At 40.4% G+C, this 21,268-nt stretch overlaps 2 protein-coding genes across 4 annotated transcripts; one reads left to right on the top strand and one right to left on the bottom strand.

The window, feature by feature from the left end:
- Positions 1-7,088: 7,088 nt before the first annotated feature.
- c1qtnf1 (C1q and TNF related 1) lies at positions 7,089-11,324 on the bottom strand. The gene is made up of 4 exons (XM_053866878.1): positions 10,154-11,324; positions 8,596-8,729; positions 8,349-8,473; positions 7,089-8,026 (listed from the first exon to the last, which is right to left on the bottom strand). The coding sequence occupies exons 2-4, from the start codon at positions 8,727-8,729 to the stop codon at positions 7,476-7,478; spliced, it is 810 nt and encodes a 269-aa protein (XP_053722853.1). The 5' UTR covers positions 10,154-11,324; the 3' UTR covers positions 7,089-7,475.
- Positions 11,325-12,160: 836 nt separating this feature from the next.
- csnk1db (casein kinase 1, delta b) lies at positions 12,161-21,231 on the top strand. 3 transcript variants are annotated; one of them, XM_053866875.1, is made up of 10 exons: positions 12,161-12,179; positions 13,946-14,057; positions 15,564-15,674; positions 16,212-16,360; positions 16,435-16,663; positions 16,737-16,907; positions 17,002-17,150; positions 17,504-17,672; positions 17,759-17,892; positions 20,116-21,231. In XM_053866875.1, the coding sequence occupies exons 2-10, from the start codon at positions 13,982-13,984 to the stop codon at positions 20,164-20,166; spliced, it is 1,239 nt and encodes a 412-aa protein (XP_053722850.1). In that variant the 5' UTR covers positions 12,161-12,179; positions 13,946-13,981; the 3' UTR covers positions 20,167-21,231. The 3 variants fall into 3 exon arrangements, with proteins under 3 accessions (XP_053722850.1, XP_053722849.1, XP_053722852.1); XM_053866874.1 differs by lacking the exon at positions 12,161-12,179 and adding an exon at positions 13,576-13,832; XM_053866877.1 differs by lacking the exon at positions 12,161-12,179 and adding an exon at positions 18,232-18,302 and having other exon boundaries at positions 13,576-14,057.
- The last annotated feature ends 37 nt before the right edge of the window (positions 21,232-21,268 follow it).

Below are 21,268 nucleotides of genomic sequence, written 5' to 3'. Positions count from 1 at the left end.
AGATGTGTTGTTTAATCTGCTGTAGCCGGTGACCCACTCCCCACCCCATATCAGCTTTACTTCCTCATTAATAAAAGCGAAAACCATCCATGATCACACACATAGATCACAGGCGGAGAATTTATACTTTTCTTTATCAGTCCTGAACTGTTTTTTTCTTGCACCGTTTTTAAATATTTTCTATCCTCATTCCCCTCAATGACGTCTGTTCTGCCTCTACTTCTTCGAAAGATAGGTTTGCTTTTTAACTCTAGTCATATATTTAAGGTAAAAAGCAAGATTTTAGAGTCTTGCCTCTCCACTAATGTCTTACAGGTTGCTCAGTACAGTATGTAAAGAAGAAACCCACCTGATGAATAAAGGCATTAGCGCAATATATGTGCACAATAAAATGTATATTGAAGAACAAATCTTGTCTTTGTGTTACTTGGTTGCTTGTCAGGTTTAGTCATGGTCCACTTGATTATTGAAAAAAGCGAGAGGCGAAACTGCCGTGTTTAATATTTAATTCCCAATAAAGCATGATAAAATTTATACCCACTGTTGTATGTTCCCAGGTACACAACACGCTATATGTGCCATGAAATATTAATGTCTCGCCGTGCTGCTATCCCCTTATAGGTTGATTATTTAGTTCGGGCCTCCCGTCGGCGTATGCTAATAAATAGACAACATGTCTGCTGCGGTCCATTGAAAGAGCCGGCTGAATTAAAAATTGATATTTTTCTCGTGGCCCCTTGCGTTCGCACACCCGGCACCTTGATGACTGTGTTTTGTGAGCGGCCGCAGGTCCCCGAGGGACGCGGGCTCCGGGGTGTTGAATGACACATTTGTAGTTTATTTGGGGAACGAATGGGAGAAGATGGTGACACAAGCATTTTCTCAAAACAGGTGCAGAGATAAGTGAGCGAGGGAGATGCTTTGTACAGCTATAACAAGTGCACCTTTATACGTCAAGAACTCAACACTACTTCATGGACTGTTTGTGAGCTCAACTCTGCTGTAAAACAACTTTATACATAAACAGTGGTTCTGACTGAACATCAAATATTTAGTTGAGAAAACAAATCCATATTTTTTTCAGACTATTGTCTCAAGGCAGAACACCAACAAAACCAAAAGTTTGTCTTTTGTTTTTTTAGGGGCAAGATATAATTAAAATCTATTGCAATAACGATATTTTAACACAAACATTCATCAAACTATTATTCGTGAGGTAAATATATTGTTATTATTTCGCTTTATCCATGACTGTAAATTTGTAAAAACCGCCTTAAAATGATAAACTGGACGTCTTTAGTGTTTTTAAACTCTGTTTAAACACTTTGGTCCTTCATGTTGCACAACTGACTTCAGACAAGCAGAAGCCTGGAGATTGGCAAATTAACGCTGTCGCTGCTACGCGACATAACAGACAATTGTGACACCTAGTGGTCAGAACATCACAGTGCATTGTGATTCATAAATGTGTCATGAATGTGACTCGAGCGTAAAAGGAATTCGATTTGAGCGTTTTTACTGTAACTCAAATATGTGGATCGAAAATGTCAAAATATTAATTGTTCATTTTTTTGTTTTAATTCATTTAAAGGTGATTTCGATTTTTATGAATGAAATGTAAATATTATTGTGTGGCAGTGTTGAACATAAGCCCGAATCAAGACCATGTGGAGACCACAGCATACAGAGACAGAGATCAGACTGAATAAAGAAAAAAACTACTTCTTGTTTTTGTTTTGATGATTTTGAAATAAATGCTAAGTAAATGTGAAATAAATGAGTGTGCCTATATGACCAATGTGGTTGTGTATTCTGTGTTCAGTCTCAAAAGTCTGTATTTCACGACATCATACATACATTTATACCTCACTTTTTTACTTGTATTTCACGTTACTTTCAAGTCCATGGGTTAGTTGAGACGCACAAAGACTTCTGTAGCTGGAATTGAACCTGCAACCTCACAGCCAGAGGCTAGGAAATAGTTACGCTGATGCGGATGGATGTTTCCGATTTAAAAGGCTGTCGAAACCTTTTTGGAAGATTTGTGTATTGATGTTTTGTGATTTTTGCCACACTGTGAAAGCAGTACCAGTGGAGATGCTGAAAAAATGACAAGCGAAGAGAGCTTGGTCTCATCATTAGAGCCATCGAAAGCGCTTCCCTCCCTTACAGCTCTTGAGCCAGCGGTTTGAAGAACAACAAATGAGTGTTCTGCCAGATCACACAAGCCCTCGGGCACATTCTCACTGGCTTCAAAACCCAGGGGCGCCATGTTTGCAGGCACAAGCGAGCGCTGTGGTGACTGGCTGACCATAAATGGAAGGAAGCACACAACGCAGTTGTTGTCCTCATCAACATCTGGCTTCCGTTCCCACCACTGTCTTTGAGGGAGCGTGACAGTTTCTTTAATCTGCGAGGGAAAAAAAAACTTATAGTGAATAATATCAGGAGGTTTTCCCTCCAACTGCAATATTCCAATTCAAGCATGTGGTGCAAGGTCACTGAGAAAACCAAATTGCAAGGATCAGACTCAAATTTCTCATCTGCCACAAAGTTTTGAATCTGAAAAAAAAAGGTTTGAATCCAAAGCCTTTTTATTACATTGTTGTATTGTTTCAAAACGTTTTTTATCATTCTTAATTATAATTCTTACATTTTTATTCTCTTTGCAACCTTTTTAGTTTAGTAAAAACTTTTTTGTTTACAACATTTTGGACAAATTTCCAAACTTCTTTAAAAAAAAATTCTGGGATTTTTGTTTTTTTGCATTGCTCAACCATTTTCTGATTTTTTTATTTTTTTTTTTATTTAGTTCTCTAAATTCAGACATTGTTAAAACATTTTATATATTACACTACGGAGCAGCAGCTCCGTGAAGTCGCCTGCACACACTTCAATACACCTCTTTTTTGTGCATTTGATTTTTTTTCTACATGCCTTGGAGGTCACAACACGGCTGCAACTGGTCCCTCAAGCGAACATAATGAGGCTCCACCCCCTTTATTTTTAATGCCGAAAACTTTAAAAAGTTTTCCTCTGCATGAAAACTTAGCAATTGTTCATTTCTGTTTGATACTGGCAGCACTTTCTGAAAGAATACGAAAATGGAGACAGAGGCACACAGGTTGGACATCCATAACTTACTTTGGAAATAAAGCTGACGCAGCGATTCAGGTGATTTTTTTTTTTTTTTTTTTTAGGCTGGGAGCGACAACTTTGATGCTTAAGTTGTTACAGGAGCCAAAAGTTAATCCAAGTTTGGCTTCAAAAGTCAGGAATGACTCTGACTGTCTGATATCAGCAGGGGGTTCTTCTAAAGCGGAGGGGGGCTCAGGACACACGGCCTGAAAATCAAAAAGTGGAGAGAATGAGAAGGAATATATAGTTTTACAAGATCAGACACATTTCAAGGAGAAATTGTCGGAGTCGGGGATCAGGATCCCACGCAAGGTCTTAAAGGGGAATTTGTAATATTGCATTGAACACTGTTTAAATCATGTTTTGGGAGGCAAACATCGCAAAACACTGGCAGCACTGATCTCTCATTTACAGCAAAAGTGGGTTTTACCAGGCACTGGCGCCGCGTAATTCCGTCTTTTCATAACCGCGATTAAAATGCCTCTATAATAAAGTACAATAGAGAGATGAAAATGATATTTTAATTAGTTCAGCATGGGAAGTAAGTGAAGGTCTAAATCACTCTAAGTGGTTCTTCTGAGTCTAATTATAAGTGGGCAGTAACTTTGGTGCCAGCAGAAGACAAATATTAGCAATCGAGTTTGTTACAAATCTGAGAGTTTCTCATTCATTACTGGGTGGTAATTGAAAGTTATCGATGAAACCGTTAATTGGCTGTGATAATTGCCCATATTACTTCTAATATAAAAAGATGGCACAGCTGGCACCCACGCTGAGTTTCTCGAAATTGGGACAAATGACATGATGAATTAGAAAATGCAAGGCTTATCTGGATATTTATTTTCAGTGTTCTGAGGATCGTGTGTGTGTCTGTGTGTGTATGTATTAATATTCATGCGTGGACCGATCTTTGACAAGACACTGATCTTATGAGGACATTTGACTTTGTGTGGACATTTTTTGGCTGGTCCACATATAGTTTTGAGCTTGTAAATGTCAAAATAACGGGTTTGAGTCTGATTCACAGTCTTGGTTAAGGTTAGTAAACGTTTGTTTAGGATGGTTAAGGGTGAGAGGCATTATGGCAATGGGCATGCGTGAGACCGGTTAACAGGTAAAATCTAGAAAAAAAAAGAGAGAAAAATGGGGGTGACCTTGTGGCCAAGACTTCCAAAATGTCACCCTCATTCAGATAATAAAAAGAGATGAAATGGCAGGAAAGCGACGTGTTCTAATAGGGACGAGCAAATGAGATGAGATGCTTTAGTCATCTTGATAAACCTTTCACCATTCATGAGCTAGGACAGGCTCTAAATCAGCGCGGGATCACTCCACGTTTGGGATGTAATGATAACTATTTTAATTGAGTTTGCATTGGAAAGGTCAACGGAGCCGCAGAAGATAAAGCATCCCTGTTGAGAAAAGTTTGAACGTGCGAGGATCCGCCTGAGGAGACTCTGGAGGACACAGAGATATTTGAGGAGAGACTCCGCGACGGGGTTCATAACACTGTTTACCCATTTTGGTACTACACATCCGCAAGCAATCTCTCGACGCAAGCTCGTCCTGAAGGACTCTCTCTTCCATGACGGGCCTCTCGGTGTTGTGAAACACGTCCTGTCTTAATATTTATCTGAAGGAAATGCAATCCTGACTCAAGAGCATTGCAGCCCCAACACTGAATTACAGTGTCAGTGTTGGAAACACACCTACTTGTGTGGACCTTATGGACTCGTGGGGACATTTTGGCAGTCCCCACAAGTTTAAGCCTCGACAACTGGGTCACTGTGGCTGGATTTATGTTTGGTTTAGAGTCCTGCTTCGGGTTAGCCATTTGTTTTGGATGGTTATGTTTAGGGTGGGGGCAAGGATTATGACAATGAAATGTCCCCACAATGATAGGAATAGATACATGTGTCCGTGTAGACATGCATGAGTTTGTGCACGTGTGTTTGTGCTTCAATGTGCACGTGAATGTCAGTGAGCGAGGAAATGTATTTGCATCTTTATTTGACGCTGATGTCCTGTGTGAAAAAAATCTTGAAAGTGGCATGCAGTACTGCAGTGCAACAGAGAGGCAGCAGCTACGTGAAGTCGCCTGCATACAGCCAGCAGGAGCCTCCTCTGAAGAAGAAGCGCTTCATTCTGCACCTGCCTGAGCCTTTAAAACAATGGAGGGAACTGGGAGACGGAAAAGAAATGACTTCAGGAATTTATTTTGACATGATTCAGGTTTGTGAATGTCATTTGAAAGTATTAAATCACATTTCACTACTTCAGTTGCAAACAAAGGGAATGATAACAAGGTCATTTTATGTACGTAGCTACATCGAAAATATCCTAAAAATAAAATTGTGACGAAAATGATTTGTTCTTCTTAAAGTTACTGTATGGCTGGATGACCAGCTTTTCAAGCCATATTTATTTGGTCAACACTTCTTGGATTAAATCAAATTTCAGTGTAGGTTATGATTACAGATGTGCTATAATATGAAAGTTGAACACTTTAACTGATCCCCTATACGAAGCTCACAATTTCAGAAATGCTAAGTCATCTAAGAGTCAGTGCTAAGACTCAGAGAGTGATCACAAAATAAGCCAAAAATCTAGTGGCTGAGTCGCTGAGTAGACGGGGCTCTTGGTGCCACAAGCTGATCTGCCTTAAGTCACTTTCAGTCATCTGCTAAATGGCATGTAACCTTTGCCAATTCGCCACTCATTTTAAAGCTGAATGTTCATTGACTTCCTGTTACAGATGTGCACTCAGAAATGATGACGGTTCAGATTTTTGCAGAAAGTCTGTTTCATCGAGATTTCACCGCAGGCATGCCAATCTTAGCTTTTATTAAAGCTCAGTTGGGAGGACAAACATAAAAGAGGCTTATCATTGTGAGTCAGCTTTATTTTCTGCACTGACAGAAACCTTTCACAGACACAGTAAAGATGTAAAACAAATCATATTGCAAGAAAAGTTTCCACCGAACTGTCTTTTGAAACAGCATAGTTTAATGACTTCTCAAAAACTGGTTGACTTGACATTTGCACATATTTACTTGCAACATACACAAGGTTTTTGACTGATTTTTGTAAATCACCTCAAGTATGTTGTGTGCATGTGTTTTCCTAAAGTTTTGTGTTTATTTTTTTAAATAATCTTCTGGTAGAACTGGCAACATCATTGGCACGAATTTTGACCTTGAAAATTATTAATGAGTCATGATATGACTGTAAGTACTGAATAGAGGCAAATCTCTGACATGATTTTTTTTTTTTTTTATGTCTATTTACGTCCATAAATCCATGCTGTCTAGTTTTTTTTTTTTTTTTTTTGGGGTGGGGAATAATATATTTAAATAGTATTTTAAAGACAAGCTTTGAATTCATAAAAATGTAATGGGAAAGGTAATGAATATGATAGAAAACGTTTCAATGTAAGTTTTGAAATAATAAAAGAAAAACAAAATAATAGAATTTGTAAAAATACTTTTGAAGGAAATATTTTTAATAAAAAAAATAAATTGAATGACAAGGTCTAGAATTAGCAAGTTTAGAAAAGAATACAATAAATTCATAAAATTAGTTTTCAATTTGAAAAAAAAAAGGTTGGGATCAAAAAAACAAATGTTTTGAAAATAAAAAACAAGGTTTTGAATTGGCCACTCCATTTTGAATTCCAACAAGATGTTTGTGTTATACTTTTTCCTGGATTGAAAATTTAACGGTACAAATTTACCTCCACAGAAGACAACATTCAAAAATGAGACAGAAATTTAAATATATATATATATATATATATATATATATATATATATATATATATATATATATATATATATATATATATATATATATATATATATATATGTGTATATATATATATATATATATATATATATATATATATATGTGTGTGTGTATATATATATATATATATATATATATATATATATATATATATATTTATGGATATAAGGCAAAACAATTTGTATATTATTCTGTGTTAACTGGTTACAGTAGTTATGTCGTTTAAATACAAAAGTGCACAAAGGAATTCAAACAATGGAAAAAGAGATTGAAATAATAGAATTGCTGAATATTGCTGAATACATCCGTCCTTTGCCAGCACAACCCTCTGTGTCAGCCGCTTTTACCCAGTGATCAGTGTTTTTCCTTTTCAAAAGATGAAGCAGAAAAGAAATATGAGAATTGAGATTTTAACACTATTGTTAGATGAGCGCCCTCTAGTGCAAGATCTGCTCCCTGGCAACCTGGATTACATTGATCCTTAGTGACATTCATTTTTACATACAAATTCTATTGTTTTCATTGTTTCAGAACTACAACTCGTCTTTGTGCTTGATCAGGTGTCCATTAAAAGTGATGTATAGATCAAACTCATCACTGAAGATGGCGTTCTCTCTCTCACCCTTGAAGAGTCGGACCCAGACCTGGTCGTGAGTGTCCAGGTCCAGCATCAGACTCTGGCTCTGCATGATGGAGCGGTCACTGGGCTGTGCGTAGAGGATCACCACCTCCCTTTCGTTGTGCATGACGTGGAGGTAGGTCTCCTTCTGGTTCCACGTGTGCACATTCAAACTGAAGTAGTAGATGCCTGGCACGTAGCAGTAGAACTTACCAGAGAACATGTTGAAGTGGCCATACAGATTCACCAGCTCAGTGTCGAAAACTAGCGTCTGGTAGTAGTCCAAGGAGTTCAGCGCTTTCTTTCGAGCCACTGAGAAGGCTGCAAAATGGCTCTTGCAGGGTTCACCTGGAAGGCCCATGCTGCCTTTGCTGCCCTTGATGCCCACGGGCCCGGAAGGGCCTGTTTGTCCGGCTCTACCCTGTTTGCCATAGGGCCCTCGTTCACCAGCGTCCCCTTTCTCACCTGGGAATGACAGATGACTCATTTTCCAAGTGAAAGATATGCAGTCATTTTTTTTTTGTTTTTGAAATAATAATATTGCATTTGTTTCCTTTCTCCTCTAATAAATTAATAAAACCAGAAAAAAAACACTTTTATATTACTTGATATTTTTGTAATATTATTCAAAGATAGCTAACACCATCATCTCTGAAAATAAATAAGATGCTTGAATCTCATTTGTTAATCTCGATAACTGTTTAACTGTCTAATGTAATATCCAATATTTGTCTATGGAGAAGTTAAAGGGGCAGTGTTACTGACTCATAAAGGTAAAGTTCTTTACCTTTGAGCAATGTGATGTTGATGTGTGGAACAACCCTGTAGTGTGGGGGGTGATGGCCGGGGTACTGAGGAGGGCTTTCCTCTTCTGGGTCGCAGCAGCGGCGACACTCTTTCATCTCTGGGTGTCTTCAGCGACAGAGGATCACAAGTGTTATGCTCAGAACATCCTTCTGTGAATAGCTGGGTTGTTGCCTGGTTACTATAAGCCTGATCACCAAAACCATAACACAGACAAAGGTTCAAGTCACCTGAAGTTCTGATGGTTGTTGTCGGGGTCCATGTAGCCTTGCATGGGGTCGCGGTCTCTTCTCTTGCTCCGGCTCCGGAAAGAGTCCACTGCGCAAACGCAGAGGAGCAGGAGAGTCCATAAACATCTGGTCATCTAACACAAAGGGACAGAACCAAAGGTTGAGGCTGGCGTCTGACTTGATGGAGGCACGTCAGCCATGATGTGTATCTTGTTCGACTGGTATGCAGATAGCGGACTTCGCTCCTGCCTCTTTGCCTGACAGTACACAAATCCAAACAGATCAGAGAATCACTTTTTTACTGAGGCCCGGGGCATGTGCAGGCAACACCAACATTCACGTCAACATTGTCAAATTCTGAATCATCGGGGTTTCACTTATTCAACTACTTAATTCTCCAACTATTGGTGTGTTCATTTCTGAAGCACCTTTCTTTGGGGTGTTTTTATGTTCTCAACACACTTATATATATATATATATATATATATATATATATATATATATATATATATATATATATATATATATATATATATATATATATATATATATATATATATCACTTATTTTTTTAAATACATAAATGAGAAAGTAGTTGAGGTAATAGAAGTAGAGATGGGCAGGTGAGGTTTTATGAAACAGTGTCTTGGTTTTCAGTGGCCACCAGATGGCACTGTCTACTTTAAGAGCTTTGGACGAGAAAAACTAAATCAAAAAACGTCACATCATTTCTAAACCAAGAGCGCCATCTTGTGGCCTCTCAAAATTTGGACACTGTCATCAACCTGCAGTACTGTTTCACGGTCATCTGCCCATCACTAGACAGAAAACAACAATTAATAGCACTTAATTTAATGAATTATCAATAAAAATGTCAATAGTTTTTTTCTCAAAATCCCAGCATGTTCAAGTTTATCCTGACATTCACCTTCATATCATTCTTTGTTGCAATGTTTGTTTTAGTTTCCTTTTCTCCTTTTTTTTCCCTTGTTTTTTTTCCCCTTATGACTGCTGGAAAAACAACATGATTAGAGTGATGAAAGGGTGAGGTGTAAGGTAAGGTATAACAGTGGAAATACTAATTTGTATTCCTTGATTTGGAATACTCTTCAATATATAAAAAAAAAATAAAACAAAAGAGTTGCTTGATGATACACATGTACATATTTTAAAGATGGATTCCCATTAAATTCTCTGTCAATTTAATGTTATATATAAAATGTTGTAATAAAACATACATTAAGTTACATGTATTCATTACTCTAATATTGGAAGTTGAAAAATTAGTGAAATTTAAATTAGCGTTTAACTTCCTCACAAGTCACCCCTCGTTTCTTATGAAATGACTAAGATGATCCCACGATTATTTTCCTTCCTGGCTTTCAAAAAAAAAAAGTTCTGATCTTCCAGCTGTTGTTCATTGAGAGTGGGTGTGAGTGTTCTTGTGAAGCCTATCGCATGCCACTGTGCAACAACAACACCAAGCTGATCTCTCCTTCATGACGCAAAGTACATCAACTCACAAGTTACAACTATTACAAATGTACAAAAGTCTTACTTTGGCTGAGCTCAGTTTGGATTGTGCTCCTGGGAGTGTGTCTGTTCTACTACAGCGAAATTCAAGGCTCCTTTATTTTTTCTTTTCTGGCTCATCGGTCCATTCTTCACTCCTCAAACACAAAACACAGCAGGCTCCGAAGTCCAATTCCTCCAGACAAGTGGAGGAGTACCAAGTGGGAGGAGAGATGAGCAAATAGGCGGAAGAGAGGAGATCATGGTTTGACATGTTTGTGAGAAAAGAAGGAGCACTGGGACTCAAAAGAGCTGATCGGTCATGCCACATCGGCTGCTTTGCTATTCAATAAGCATTTCATAAAGTGAAGCCTCTGAAGAGTTTCACACATCTTTGTGGTCTTAATATGCCTGGAATGCTTCAGTGGAGAGTGTTTGTTCTCACTGACATGACCAGACATGGGAGTTTGGATCTTAATCCGGTTCATCTGTTGCACCCATTGTCTCTGTTAGTATGGAGCCATTTGGATTCTTAAATATAAGTGGTCTTCACCTGTAAATTGACATGTTTGAGCGTTTCGTTAAGACAAGAAAAGAATTCATTTGCCTTGCAAATATTGGAAAAATTCAGGCTATTGATAGATCTAACTAAATTGATTAAAATGAAAGTGGTAAATAAATCAAAGATAGTATGCCCAATATGAAGTCTTTTTCTAAGTTTAATCCATGTAACTTTCTTTTAATTCACTTTATTAGTTGATGTGCAGGCATAATTTCCCTTTTGCAGTTACACAAAATAGCCACCAGATGGCAGTATCCCATTCAAATCCTGTGCTCGATTCAACAGTGAGACAAGATTTGGCAAAGGAGGACATGAAGAAGATAGGTGTGTTTCGGGAGCATCCGGGTTAAGGTGACTAGTAGCTGTGGCAACCACTGACGGAAAATGCCATGCCATATGACGACGATAAAGTGAGTCACAAATCCCCCCAAAACAATTCTCACGGACCTTTGATACATCATCGAAGGTTGATGTGAAATGTAGTTCAGGAGCAACCAGTGTGGTGACTGTCCCAGAAACTAATGTAAGTATGAGTTTTCCAGTGTGGGTGTTGGCTCTGACGGTGCCTCATAGGTGAGCCTCTTCATTGTTTTTGACAGATCATGTGAGGTGGAGAGAACTTGGGGTTGGGTGACATGACTATGGCATTCTAAGAGTGACACGTTTTCTTCTTCACTCACATTATGTATGTGTGAATGTGCTGGTGGTTCCTTTAGGTCTGATCCAATAGTTCTGATCCCCTCCCAAACACACACACACAAACACAGTTGACGTCCATGCTTTCTCCCCCTAAACCTAACCATCCAAAACAAATGGCTAACTTTAACCAGGACCTCAACCAAAATCAAATTCAATTATAAAACCTAAACTTGTGGGGACCAGCAAGACGTCCCCAACTGTTTCCAAGAATTGGTCCCCACAGGCAGAGCTCTACAAGTTCGCATAGGCTCTTACACACAAAAACTGTGTACAGGTTCGTCTGTGAGTCAAACTAGAGGAGCTGCGTGATGTTGTAATGAAAAAATGAAGTACACTATGTCCCACATCCTCATGAGATAATGTGTGTAAAAAGAAGGAAGTAGCAGTAGAAGTGAGTTTGGTTCAGCTGGTGAGGCAGAGGCCAGTCACATATAGTTGGTTACAGAGAACAGGTTTGAAAGTACATAGCAAGAGCAATACCAACATTCAGTCATTTGCTGTTTTTTAACTAGTTTATCTGGAGCAGTTAGAGATGATGTATTGGAAATAACTGTGTTATATGAGAGAGATTAGCGAACCTCCAACACATTTCATGAAGTATACAGCATGTGTTCTGTGGTATCAGCCTTGCACTGGTAATAATTGGATTATTAATCTACTCCACCTGAGGCAGCCCCTCCACCAGCATGGACAAGCACACGCTGTTCTGACTCGTGCAGCAGTTCCTGCCTGTACAAGACACAACGAACCAAACAAAAGCTTCATCTCTGAAGCACTGAGGGCAAGAAGTGTACAGTGAATGTACAATGAGGTACGACGTCACTGTTTCGCTTGTGAAAAATGTTGTCATTCCAACACACCCTTTTTATTCACTTGTTGTTTTGGGCTTTAGGGCACGATCCACAACAAAACCTGACATTTTTAAACCCAGTAGCTAGATTTACCACTCGCAGAAAGGTGGAACAATTATTCACACTTGTTTCATGATTTACTTTAAAGCAAATTCATTGTCAGCAAAGAAAAAAACATGCTGGACCAGAATCAAACCTTAAAAGTCCATACTCCACCCTTCCAGTCTCCAACATCCAGCCAGCTGTTGTGTAACCCTGCAGACTCACACTGGGGGAAGACAACAGTATAGCAGAAAGCAACAAGTTAGAAAAAAATATATGCTCACCTTTGGCAGGTTTTTGGTCTCTTTAAGAAATATACATGAACGCTTCTACAGCACATATATATGCAACAGATGGAGTAGAGTGTGACAGTAGGCATAATAAATACCTAAATACATTTTTAAAAATCTAAACTTTTTTCATGGATTTATTTATGATACTTCATATCATACTTCATATAAAACTACGGTCCATACATCCATGATTACCATGTGGATGCCGGTACTACCTGTAAAGTCAAAAGATCACATGATCTCCCAAACTATATAATATATATATATATATATATATATATATATATATATATATATATATATATATATATATATATATATATATATATATATATATATATATATATATATATATATCTCATACTAAGGTAGTTAAGTGTGAAGAATGCTGTGACGTATAAAAGTGGGGAAAAAAAACAGTACATACTGCAGCAACTCCGCGATTAAGTTTTTGTTTCGCATTGACTGACTGTATTTACTTAGGAAAAGCGCGTCACTCTTCTTGGTTGTTTTGACTGTTACATGACTGCAGCACGAAGAGCGTTGACACACACGTGACAGCTGGTTACTCAATCTGTTCAACATCGGGTCGTCCATGTGAGCTCCGGAATTTGGAACCTGATTGGTTAAACGGCTTAACCAATAGGAAAAATCGAAGCGGCTCAGCGAATCAGAAATCGGCATCGGGCATGTGCGCCTTAGTTTGTTAAAAATATATGTTTGTGCGTTGGAAAATAATATTTTTAATCGTGTAAAAATAACTTATACTTAAAATGCATTTTTTCCAAAAGCTATGTACTTTATAAAATGAACAGTAAAATTGCTGGCACTCATTCCTTTTAATATGCAACGAAACACATTTACGCACTTTACAACAAATCTCATTGTTTCTATTTTTCTACACGATATTTTGTATCCCGCTGTATTTTAAATCACGCATTTTACTAAATTCGGTTCGATTCAAAATAGCTTTAAACGGGGCTATTTCCATCGTCTGCCCGTGGTTGCTGTGGGAAGTGACGTCACGTGCGTAATAGCGTTCACGTAGAGGGAAGAATCTGGTAGTGGATAGCTCCGTTGTTTTGGGGGTTTAGGCAACAATCCGTCTCAATCCTTCTCTTTTAACGTCGATTGTGTTCTCGAAACCGACGGGAACATTAACTTTACAGCTGAAACTATCGGAATCCATCGAAATTGTTTGTGGCATTTTCTCAGGAACGCGAAAAAGGGATGGTGAAATTTCGATTCGACTCCGACACTGAATCCGGGATTCGGGGGGTAAGAGGGAGGTTAAACTGAGGGGGGTTGTAAATCAATTAGTGTAGGTGGGATTTTTTTATTGAGGGTTGGTGGACGACAGTGTAATCCGCGGACTCTCTGTTTTTTATCAGAATTGAAAGGATAAAAGCCACGTCAAAAACAGCGAAATGGAACTAAGAGTAGGGAACCGATACCGACTGGGGAGGAAAATTGGAAGCGGATCCTTCGGTGACATCTATTTAGGTAAGTAAATGTGGGTCGGTTGTGTTTTGTTCGTTCTATTTAGATATTTATTCTTCAGGTTGCAACAGTTGTTCTTTTGAGTTGGTCTGCTTCCTAATCTGCTCAGTGTTCGCTGTTGTTTATGCGGTTGTTGGAGGAAAATGCAGATGCCCTGTTGTGCTAACATGTCAGTATTGTTAGTCTAGAACGACATTTTAGACATTTAAAATCAAAATAACCAGTTCAAAACTCACAACTTCCGAATTTACACGGTTGTCAACACCAAACCAGTCGACCGAGAAACGGTCATCTGTACACAATACAGCCCTCCCCTCCCCCCTGAGTTCCTCAAAAAAGGCCACTAGCTCTTTTAAAAGTCCTGTTTGAGAATCGAGCTATTCACACAGCTTGTTACCAACGTTGGTTTATGACGTTCTTCCTGGTGTTATTGTTGAAACCAGACAAGTTCTGGTTGTCACTGAGAGGTTTAGTCTTGCCCAAGGGCACTGTCAGGTGATCCAGAAATCACCATATTATAGTCGCATTTTTCGCGGTGTTAAGACAGGAATATAATCTTCTGGGCCAGTACAATCGTTGAAGGTTGACATTTAAGGTGCCATTTTACTTGTCAGATGTGAACACAATTTGCCCAAGGGCATATTACCACGATGGAGTGAACCAGTGATTATATTTAATTCATCATAAAAATATTAAGTTCAATCAAGATGTGCTTTGACTCCTCACAAAATAAACAGTGTAGTCTCTTCATTTCACATTGTCAATTTATTGTGTGTTTTATTGAGAGGATTGAAGTGTTAGTTTTCTGTATACATATATTTAACTCCATCCACGTTTGGAAATGTCAAACCCACAGTTTACAGCTGAGGGATTTATTCACCCTCGCTACCATTACATAAACTAAACTGGTTCCACCCCACCCAGTGTGATCATTAAATTACTCATGTACTTGCTTGCCACAATAATAGGATGGTGAGTATCATGTGAATGCTTGGATACGTAGGAGGGAGTTATCTATGACTAGTGACTGGATTTATTTATTTATTTATAATAGAATGCTAATTTTATACGATGTATTTACGACACTGGGCTCCACATAACCTTTTCTGTCTCTGCCTGAAAACCAGCTGTCCCCCGTCCTCCTATATTCCACTCTCACTATATTAGGAAGTCACATTTATACATAGCAATATGGATGAATTAGTCTGACTGATCACAATTCTATCCTCTGTACATGTAAACTTACAAAAAAAAACAAAAATCTAAGATGATGGCTTGAACATGTTTGTGTTTCACTGGTATCAACCACACCTTTATTAAATGTGGGAGGTAGCTTGTCAAATCCAACCCAGAATAATGCCGATCAAGTAGTTACCGGGACATAATGTTCATAAACAAGGTTGGAGGAGGAGAACTATTTTTGCAGAGCTGCCAGCTTGTTAAGCTTGATAAAGCTGATTTACTTTGAATTATAATTACAACGATACTAATCTGTGTTCCTCTTTCCAGGCACTGATATTTCAGTTGGCGAAGAAGTCGCCATCAAGTTGGAATGCGTGAAGACCAAACACCCCCAGCTCCACATCGAGAGCAAGATCTACAAGATGATGCAAGGAGGAGGTGACTGAACCATGTGCACGCAGCAGGCTTCTTCCTCTGTTTGGGTGCTTCTGTCAGCTGACTCGTGTTTATGCTCCAACCTTTCTTGCTTCCTCTTTCTCTCCTCTTTCTGTGTTTAATAAATGCTGCTTCCTCTTTGCAGATATGTTGAAAACAAAGCAACAAACAAATTAGTCATTGGAAAAGTTGGCATGTTGAATTTAAGTAGACCATAGAGTCCTACATTTTCTCTGGCGTGGTCAAAATATCATGTATTTTGGGATTTTTTTTTCTAAATAGCAATTTAGAAAAAAATGCTATTTATGACACTACAATCAGACATGTCGGCGTGTTTGTCAACCTTTACTCATCATATACCGACACTAATCATTATGGTAGTAGGTCAATAGTCGTTGCAGCCCTGTATATCAGAGCAGAACTCAAGATAAGTGATTTCTTCGACCTCAACAGTGCCTTTAACACAAGGTCAAATGTCTTGGTCTTTGTATGGGTATGTCATTATCTGAACTTGAATGTGTGCTTTGTCTGTAATGATAGTGGGCATTCCAACGATAAAGTGGTGCGGTGCTGAAGGAGATTACAATGTGATGGTGATGGAGTTGCTGGGACCCAGCCTTGAGGATCTCTTCAACTTCTGTTCCCGCAAGTTCAGCCTCAAGACAGTTCTTCTGCTGGCTGATCAGATGGTTTGTGTTATCAGCTCAACTCTGCAACCCAAATGGGCAGCTCTGACCTAAAACAAGCTTTTGTACCTCACCAGATCAGTCGCATCGAGTACATCCACTCCAAGAACTTCATCCACAGAGATGTGAAGCCTGATAACTTCCTGATGGGTTTGGGGAAAAAAGGGAATCTGGTTTACATTATTGATTTTGGCCTCGCCAAAAAGTACCGTGATGCACGCACACACCAGCACATCCCTTACCGTGAGAATAAAAACCTGACTGGCACTGCCCGCTACGCTTCCATCAACACACATTTAGGAATCGGTAAGTAAAGGCATTGTGGGCAGTTTACGTTAACGGTGATGTCTTTGGTCACATCCTGTTTTTGCTTCCACAGAGCAGTCAAGACGTGACGACCTGGAGTCGCTGGGCTATGTTCTCATGTATTTTAATTTGGGCTCCCTGCCATGGCAGGGACTCAAAGCTGCCACCAAGAGGCAAAAATATGAACGAATCAGTGAGAAGAAAATGTCCACTCCTATTGAGGTGCTGTGCAAGGGATACCCATGTGAGTCTGCATCTGTACATCATGTACACAAGTCTCATCTCTGACCTCAACTCTGAAGAGGTCCTGACTGATTTTCATGTATTGTGTGTCTCAGCTGAGTTTGCCACCTACTTAAACTTCTGTCGCTCCCTGCGGTTCGATGATAAGCCGGACTACTCGTATTTGCGACAGCTCTTCAGGAACCTCTTTCACAGACAGGGCTTCTCTTACGACTACGTGTTTGACTGGAACATGCTCAAGTTTGTGAGTACAAATATGTTGATGAACTAGTCTGTGTGGGATTTATTTAAAAGATGTATAGTGTGGAAAAGATTCATAATTCCTCCCTCAAACCAGAAATATGTGTTCATCAGTGGTTGAATAGGCTATCAGGTAGTTTTGGTTTAAAAAAAAAGAGTTCATTTCTTCAACCTTAGAGTCTGTGTCTAAAAGAAGAGTAGCCATGAAACATGTACTAATACCTACTGTGGTGCCACTGAAAAGTACAACCTGTGCCCTTTATTAGATTTGTAAATACTTTGTAGGGATTGGGGAAATTAAGCTAAAGTTGGGAGTTTGAGCATTCTTTTTTTTTTTTTTTTTTTTGTCACTCGCAGGGGGCCAATCGTGCCGCTGAGGAAGCAGAGCGAGAACGTCGGGACAGAGAGGACAGACTGAGACACGGAAGAAACCCAGGAGCCAGAGGAGTTCCGGCAGCATCAGGCCGACCTCGGGCAGCCCAGGAAGGAGCCCCGCCCACACCGCTGACCCCGACGTCTCACACGGGTTAGTCCACTGTCTCTGAATAAAGAGGTCGCTGTTGAGCTGCAGTGAACTCTATTAATTCTATGAATTGTTATTGTGTCTATCAGCGTCCCCCCGTCAAGCCTCTGGTATGGAGCGCGAGCGTAAAGTGAGCATGAGGTTACACCGCGGGGCTCCAGTCAACGTTTCCTCTTCAGATCTAACAGGACGGCAAGATGCTTCGCGCATGTCCACCTCCCAGGTACAACATTTCCTGATGCCATTTGGTCCTGACTTGTTGCACTGGCAAGAGATGTTTTCTCTCTCGCCACGTCTTCACTGCTCCTCCATCCAGCAATGTAGCTTTTTGTTGTTGTAGCAGTGATTGGCACAACTAACGTCGAGTGCCTTCTAACCTGAACCAGCCATTGTCCTGCGTAAATAACAGCTTGACTTGGACTCAATCCAGCTAAGACTGAAGTCAATTGAGAGAACGGAGTCAAATTTGTGGCCCAGTCTGGCTTTGTGTTCACTTGTTGATCCATGATTTTGGTTGTAACTTGACATATTGGGCCTTCTCTCTCCCTCCCCCCAACCTCAGAATAGCATTCCCTACGAGCATCACGCCAAGTAGACGCTCGCCATGTTCTAGTGTGACAGTATCAACACTGGGTGAGTTACGTCCCCAAAGCACCAACCATGCAGAGCTCCAGTTCCTCCCAGGGCTGCACCACAGTCTGAATGAAGCCTGCTTCAAGAGTGAACTTTGTGCATCCTCACAGTGAAAATATCAGACCCGCAGACGTTTGATTGACCTCAGAGGCAGCGAGTTGATGGTGATGATCCTAGATGAACACGAAGCATGTTCTAACTCAGTCTTCCATGGTCGCACCGCAGCACCAGGCTAGTTCTTCATGTCGCACGTCCACATGATCGGGTGGGTGCAGCCCTCTGGGAACTGGAGCAGATCTGCATACCAAGTCCAGAAAACTCCTACTTTGAACAAGTGACCCTGAAATCAGCTTTGTGCTTGTGTCTTGTTGCTTTGCTCTCCTGGTTTGATGCCTGAGACCTCAGCAAAAGTGTCCCGAAAAAGCGTGTTTATCATCTACTTACCTTCGCCCCCCCACTCGACCCTCCTGCGTGGCAGTCTTGCTGTTGTCCTCCCCGACTCTCACCGAACTCTCCTGCATGATATCAAGCTGAGTGTATGCTTCCTGCTCCTCATGGCCCGCACTAGCACTGTGTGACCAGGTGTGAAAGAGAGAGACCTCAACCTTTTGCCACAGTTTATTCCTCTGTACGTTTTTAATGGATTATTCCAGAGAGTGTAGAGTAATGCAGGAGGAGAGGTAAGAAATGAGAAGTGCTCACACATTTCATCAATCTGCCGAGGGAGATAATCTCACACTACGATGAGATTGTAGTATGAGATAGGCCTTATTCATGCGCATCTCACCAGTTTCACATGTTTCCCCACTCTCCCACTTGGAGTTGTATTTTCCCTGATGGACGGGTGCTTGTACTGCACAGGGTTGTTAAAAGAGATCCCAGTTTCAATGATGGTCCTGTGACTAGTGCTGATGTTTTAACAGGATAGTCTGTTCTTTTGCCTGAATATACTTGGGTTAGGTACCACATGCTGTGTTGCTAAGCCTCTCCTGACTTCTTCCTCTGTAAAACATGAATCATAACTGTAGCTGTCTGAGTTATGTTTGGACAGTTTTTTGGCGCTTCCTTGGATGCCATCATTATGGTCTCTGATATTGTCTGAAAATACTTGCATAAATTATATTTTAATTATACTTTAAATCAAAAGTGATGTTGGACACCAGACTTATCGAGAAATGTTCAATGTTTTATTGACATTTAATTTCTAGCTGTAGTATAATGGATGGTTATACAGTCTGTTCAAACAATGACTTCAGTGTTTGTATTTTTATTGTAATGCTGGAGGATTTAATGCAGGATCTTGAGTTATTCAAAACTACAACCTGTCAAACTTGGCTGTGCTGGCAGTCATGGGGTGATTATGGTGCTGACATGTTAGTTAGACAACCTGCCATTTTTGATGATACTTTAAAAAATACATATGATTGGCTGGAATTGCTTTAGATGCATGTGGTGATGCGATTGGTGACAGAGCTTGTACAGTCAAGTTAAAGTTCCTCGACTGAGAGTCACTTCACTATACTGAGTGATGTTGTTTTGAAAAACCCAATTCCCAGTCAGACGTGATGCGTACTGTTTTTGTTTAACCCTGAAACTGAGCCTGTGATCCACACTCCCCGACATCCTGTTTGGCTGTTCCATGTATTATGCAAGCGTCCTGCAGTGAGCTCTAACCTGCTGCCTGCACTGCTGCATCATCACAGCATGCATCACCAGACGGGCCCATGTGGACCCTCGAAGTGCCGCGTGCACACACCGTCCAAAGGCTTCTGCTTAGACACTCATGCTTCCCGTCTTCCTGTATGTTTTGCAGATGGTGTCCGGTGTGTTGCCTGCTGGCCTCCATCCTCTGACTCCACGATGATGAGCCTGCAGTTGCCATAGAAACCAGCTGATTGTCCACCTCACTCCCCCCTCCCCCGTCTCTTACTCTCCCTCCCCAGTCCCCCCCAAAGCTCCTGTTGGACCTCAGGATAGTTTCTTCCCACATGGACCGGAGATGTTTGGACAAACCTCCACACTGCCCCCTGTCAGATACACGCGATGACTCTATGGAGAGTCTCCTCCCTGCTGACCCAGCCTTCCTGTCTGGGACTAAACAAATCCCCAACTTCCCTCCACTGTCTTGCTTTCTCCAATACAGGCTTTCCACGTTAGCTCGCACCAAGGTCAGACCCATGCTCTAAATGGTACATCATGTGTACAGATTCAACACACAACTACGTGATCTAAACACCCAGTCATTTCAGGAGTCCCTCCTGAGGTGAGCTGGACGACGGCTCGACCTGCCGGAGAACCATAAGCTCTGAGCTGTATCTGAGCTACATGTTTTTTCACAGATCCAGCAGTTCCCAGGTTCTGGTGGTCTGTCCGGTGAGCCCGGCACCCTCTCTGGTGTTGTACAGAACAAGTGCACTTTATGTAGAGGGCCGGAGCGTCATTTGATACAATTGACCAGATTTCTATTCACTGTGTACAGAAAAAAAAACATTTTTTGTATTATTTCCAAGCTGTGAAATACTAGTAATAGAGAAGTGTAAATAGAGTTTTGTTATTTTCCACCAACCTTCAGTCGATCATCGGTCTGCCCTTATTGGATCATGAGTCACCTGAGACTTTGGAGCAGTGCCGCAGGCCATGTGGAGAAGCATCTGTACAGAACTCTTTGCTGTTGTTAGAAGGTTTCGGTGTGTCAAGATGAAGCAGACTGCGGAGCTGACGCCACTGAAGGTGTGTCCTGCCAGTCTTAAGAAATGCAGTTTATGTAGGAGGGAGGCTTGACTGCCACTTTTGTCCAAATGGAACATTCTGCAGCATTATTTTAAACTTTTTGGTTTTCCAATCATTAACTCTTTCACTCATGGATTCTATCAACCATGCTTTCTGTCACCTTTGTATTTGTCCAAGTGTAAATAAATTGTAACTACATCGGAGTTGTTGGTTTCACTTTGTTGTTGGTTTGGCCA

Source organism: Synchiropus splendidus, chromosome 5 (assembly GCF_027744825.2).
Source record: "Synchiropus splendidus isolate RoL2022-P1 chromosome 5, RoL_Sspl_1.0, whole genome shotgun sequence".
NCBI lineage: Eukaryota > Metazoa > Chordata > Actinopteri > Syngnathiformes > Callionymidae > Synchiropus > Synchiropus splendidus.
This window is presented reverse-complemented; position numbering and strand designations above follow the sequence as displayed.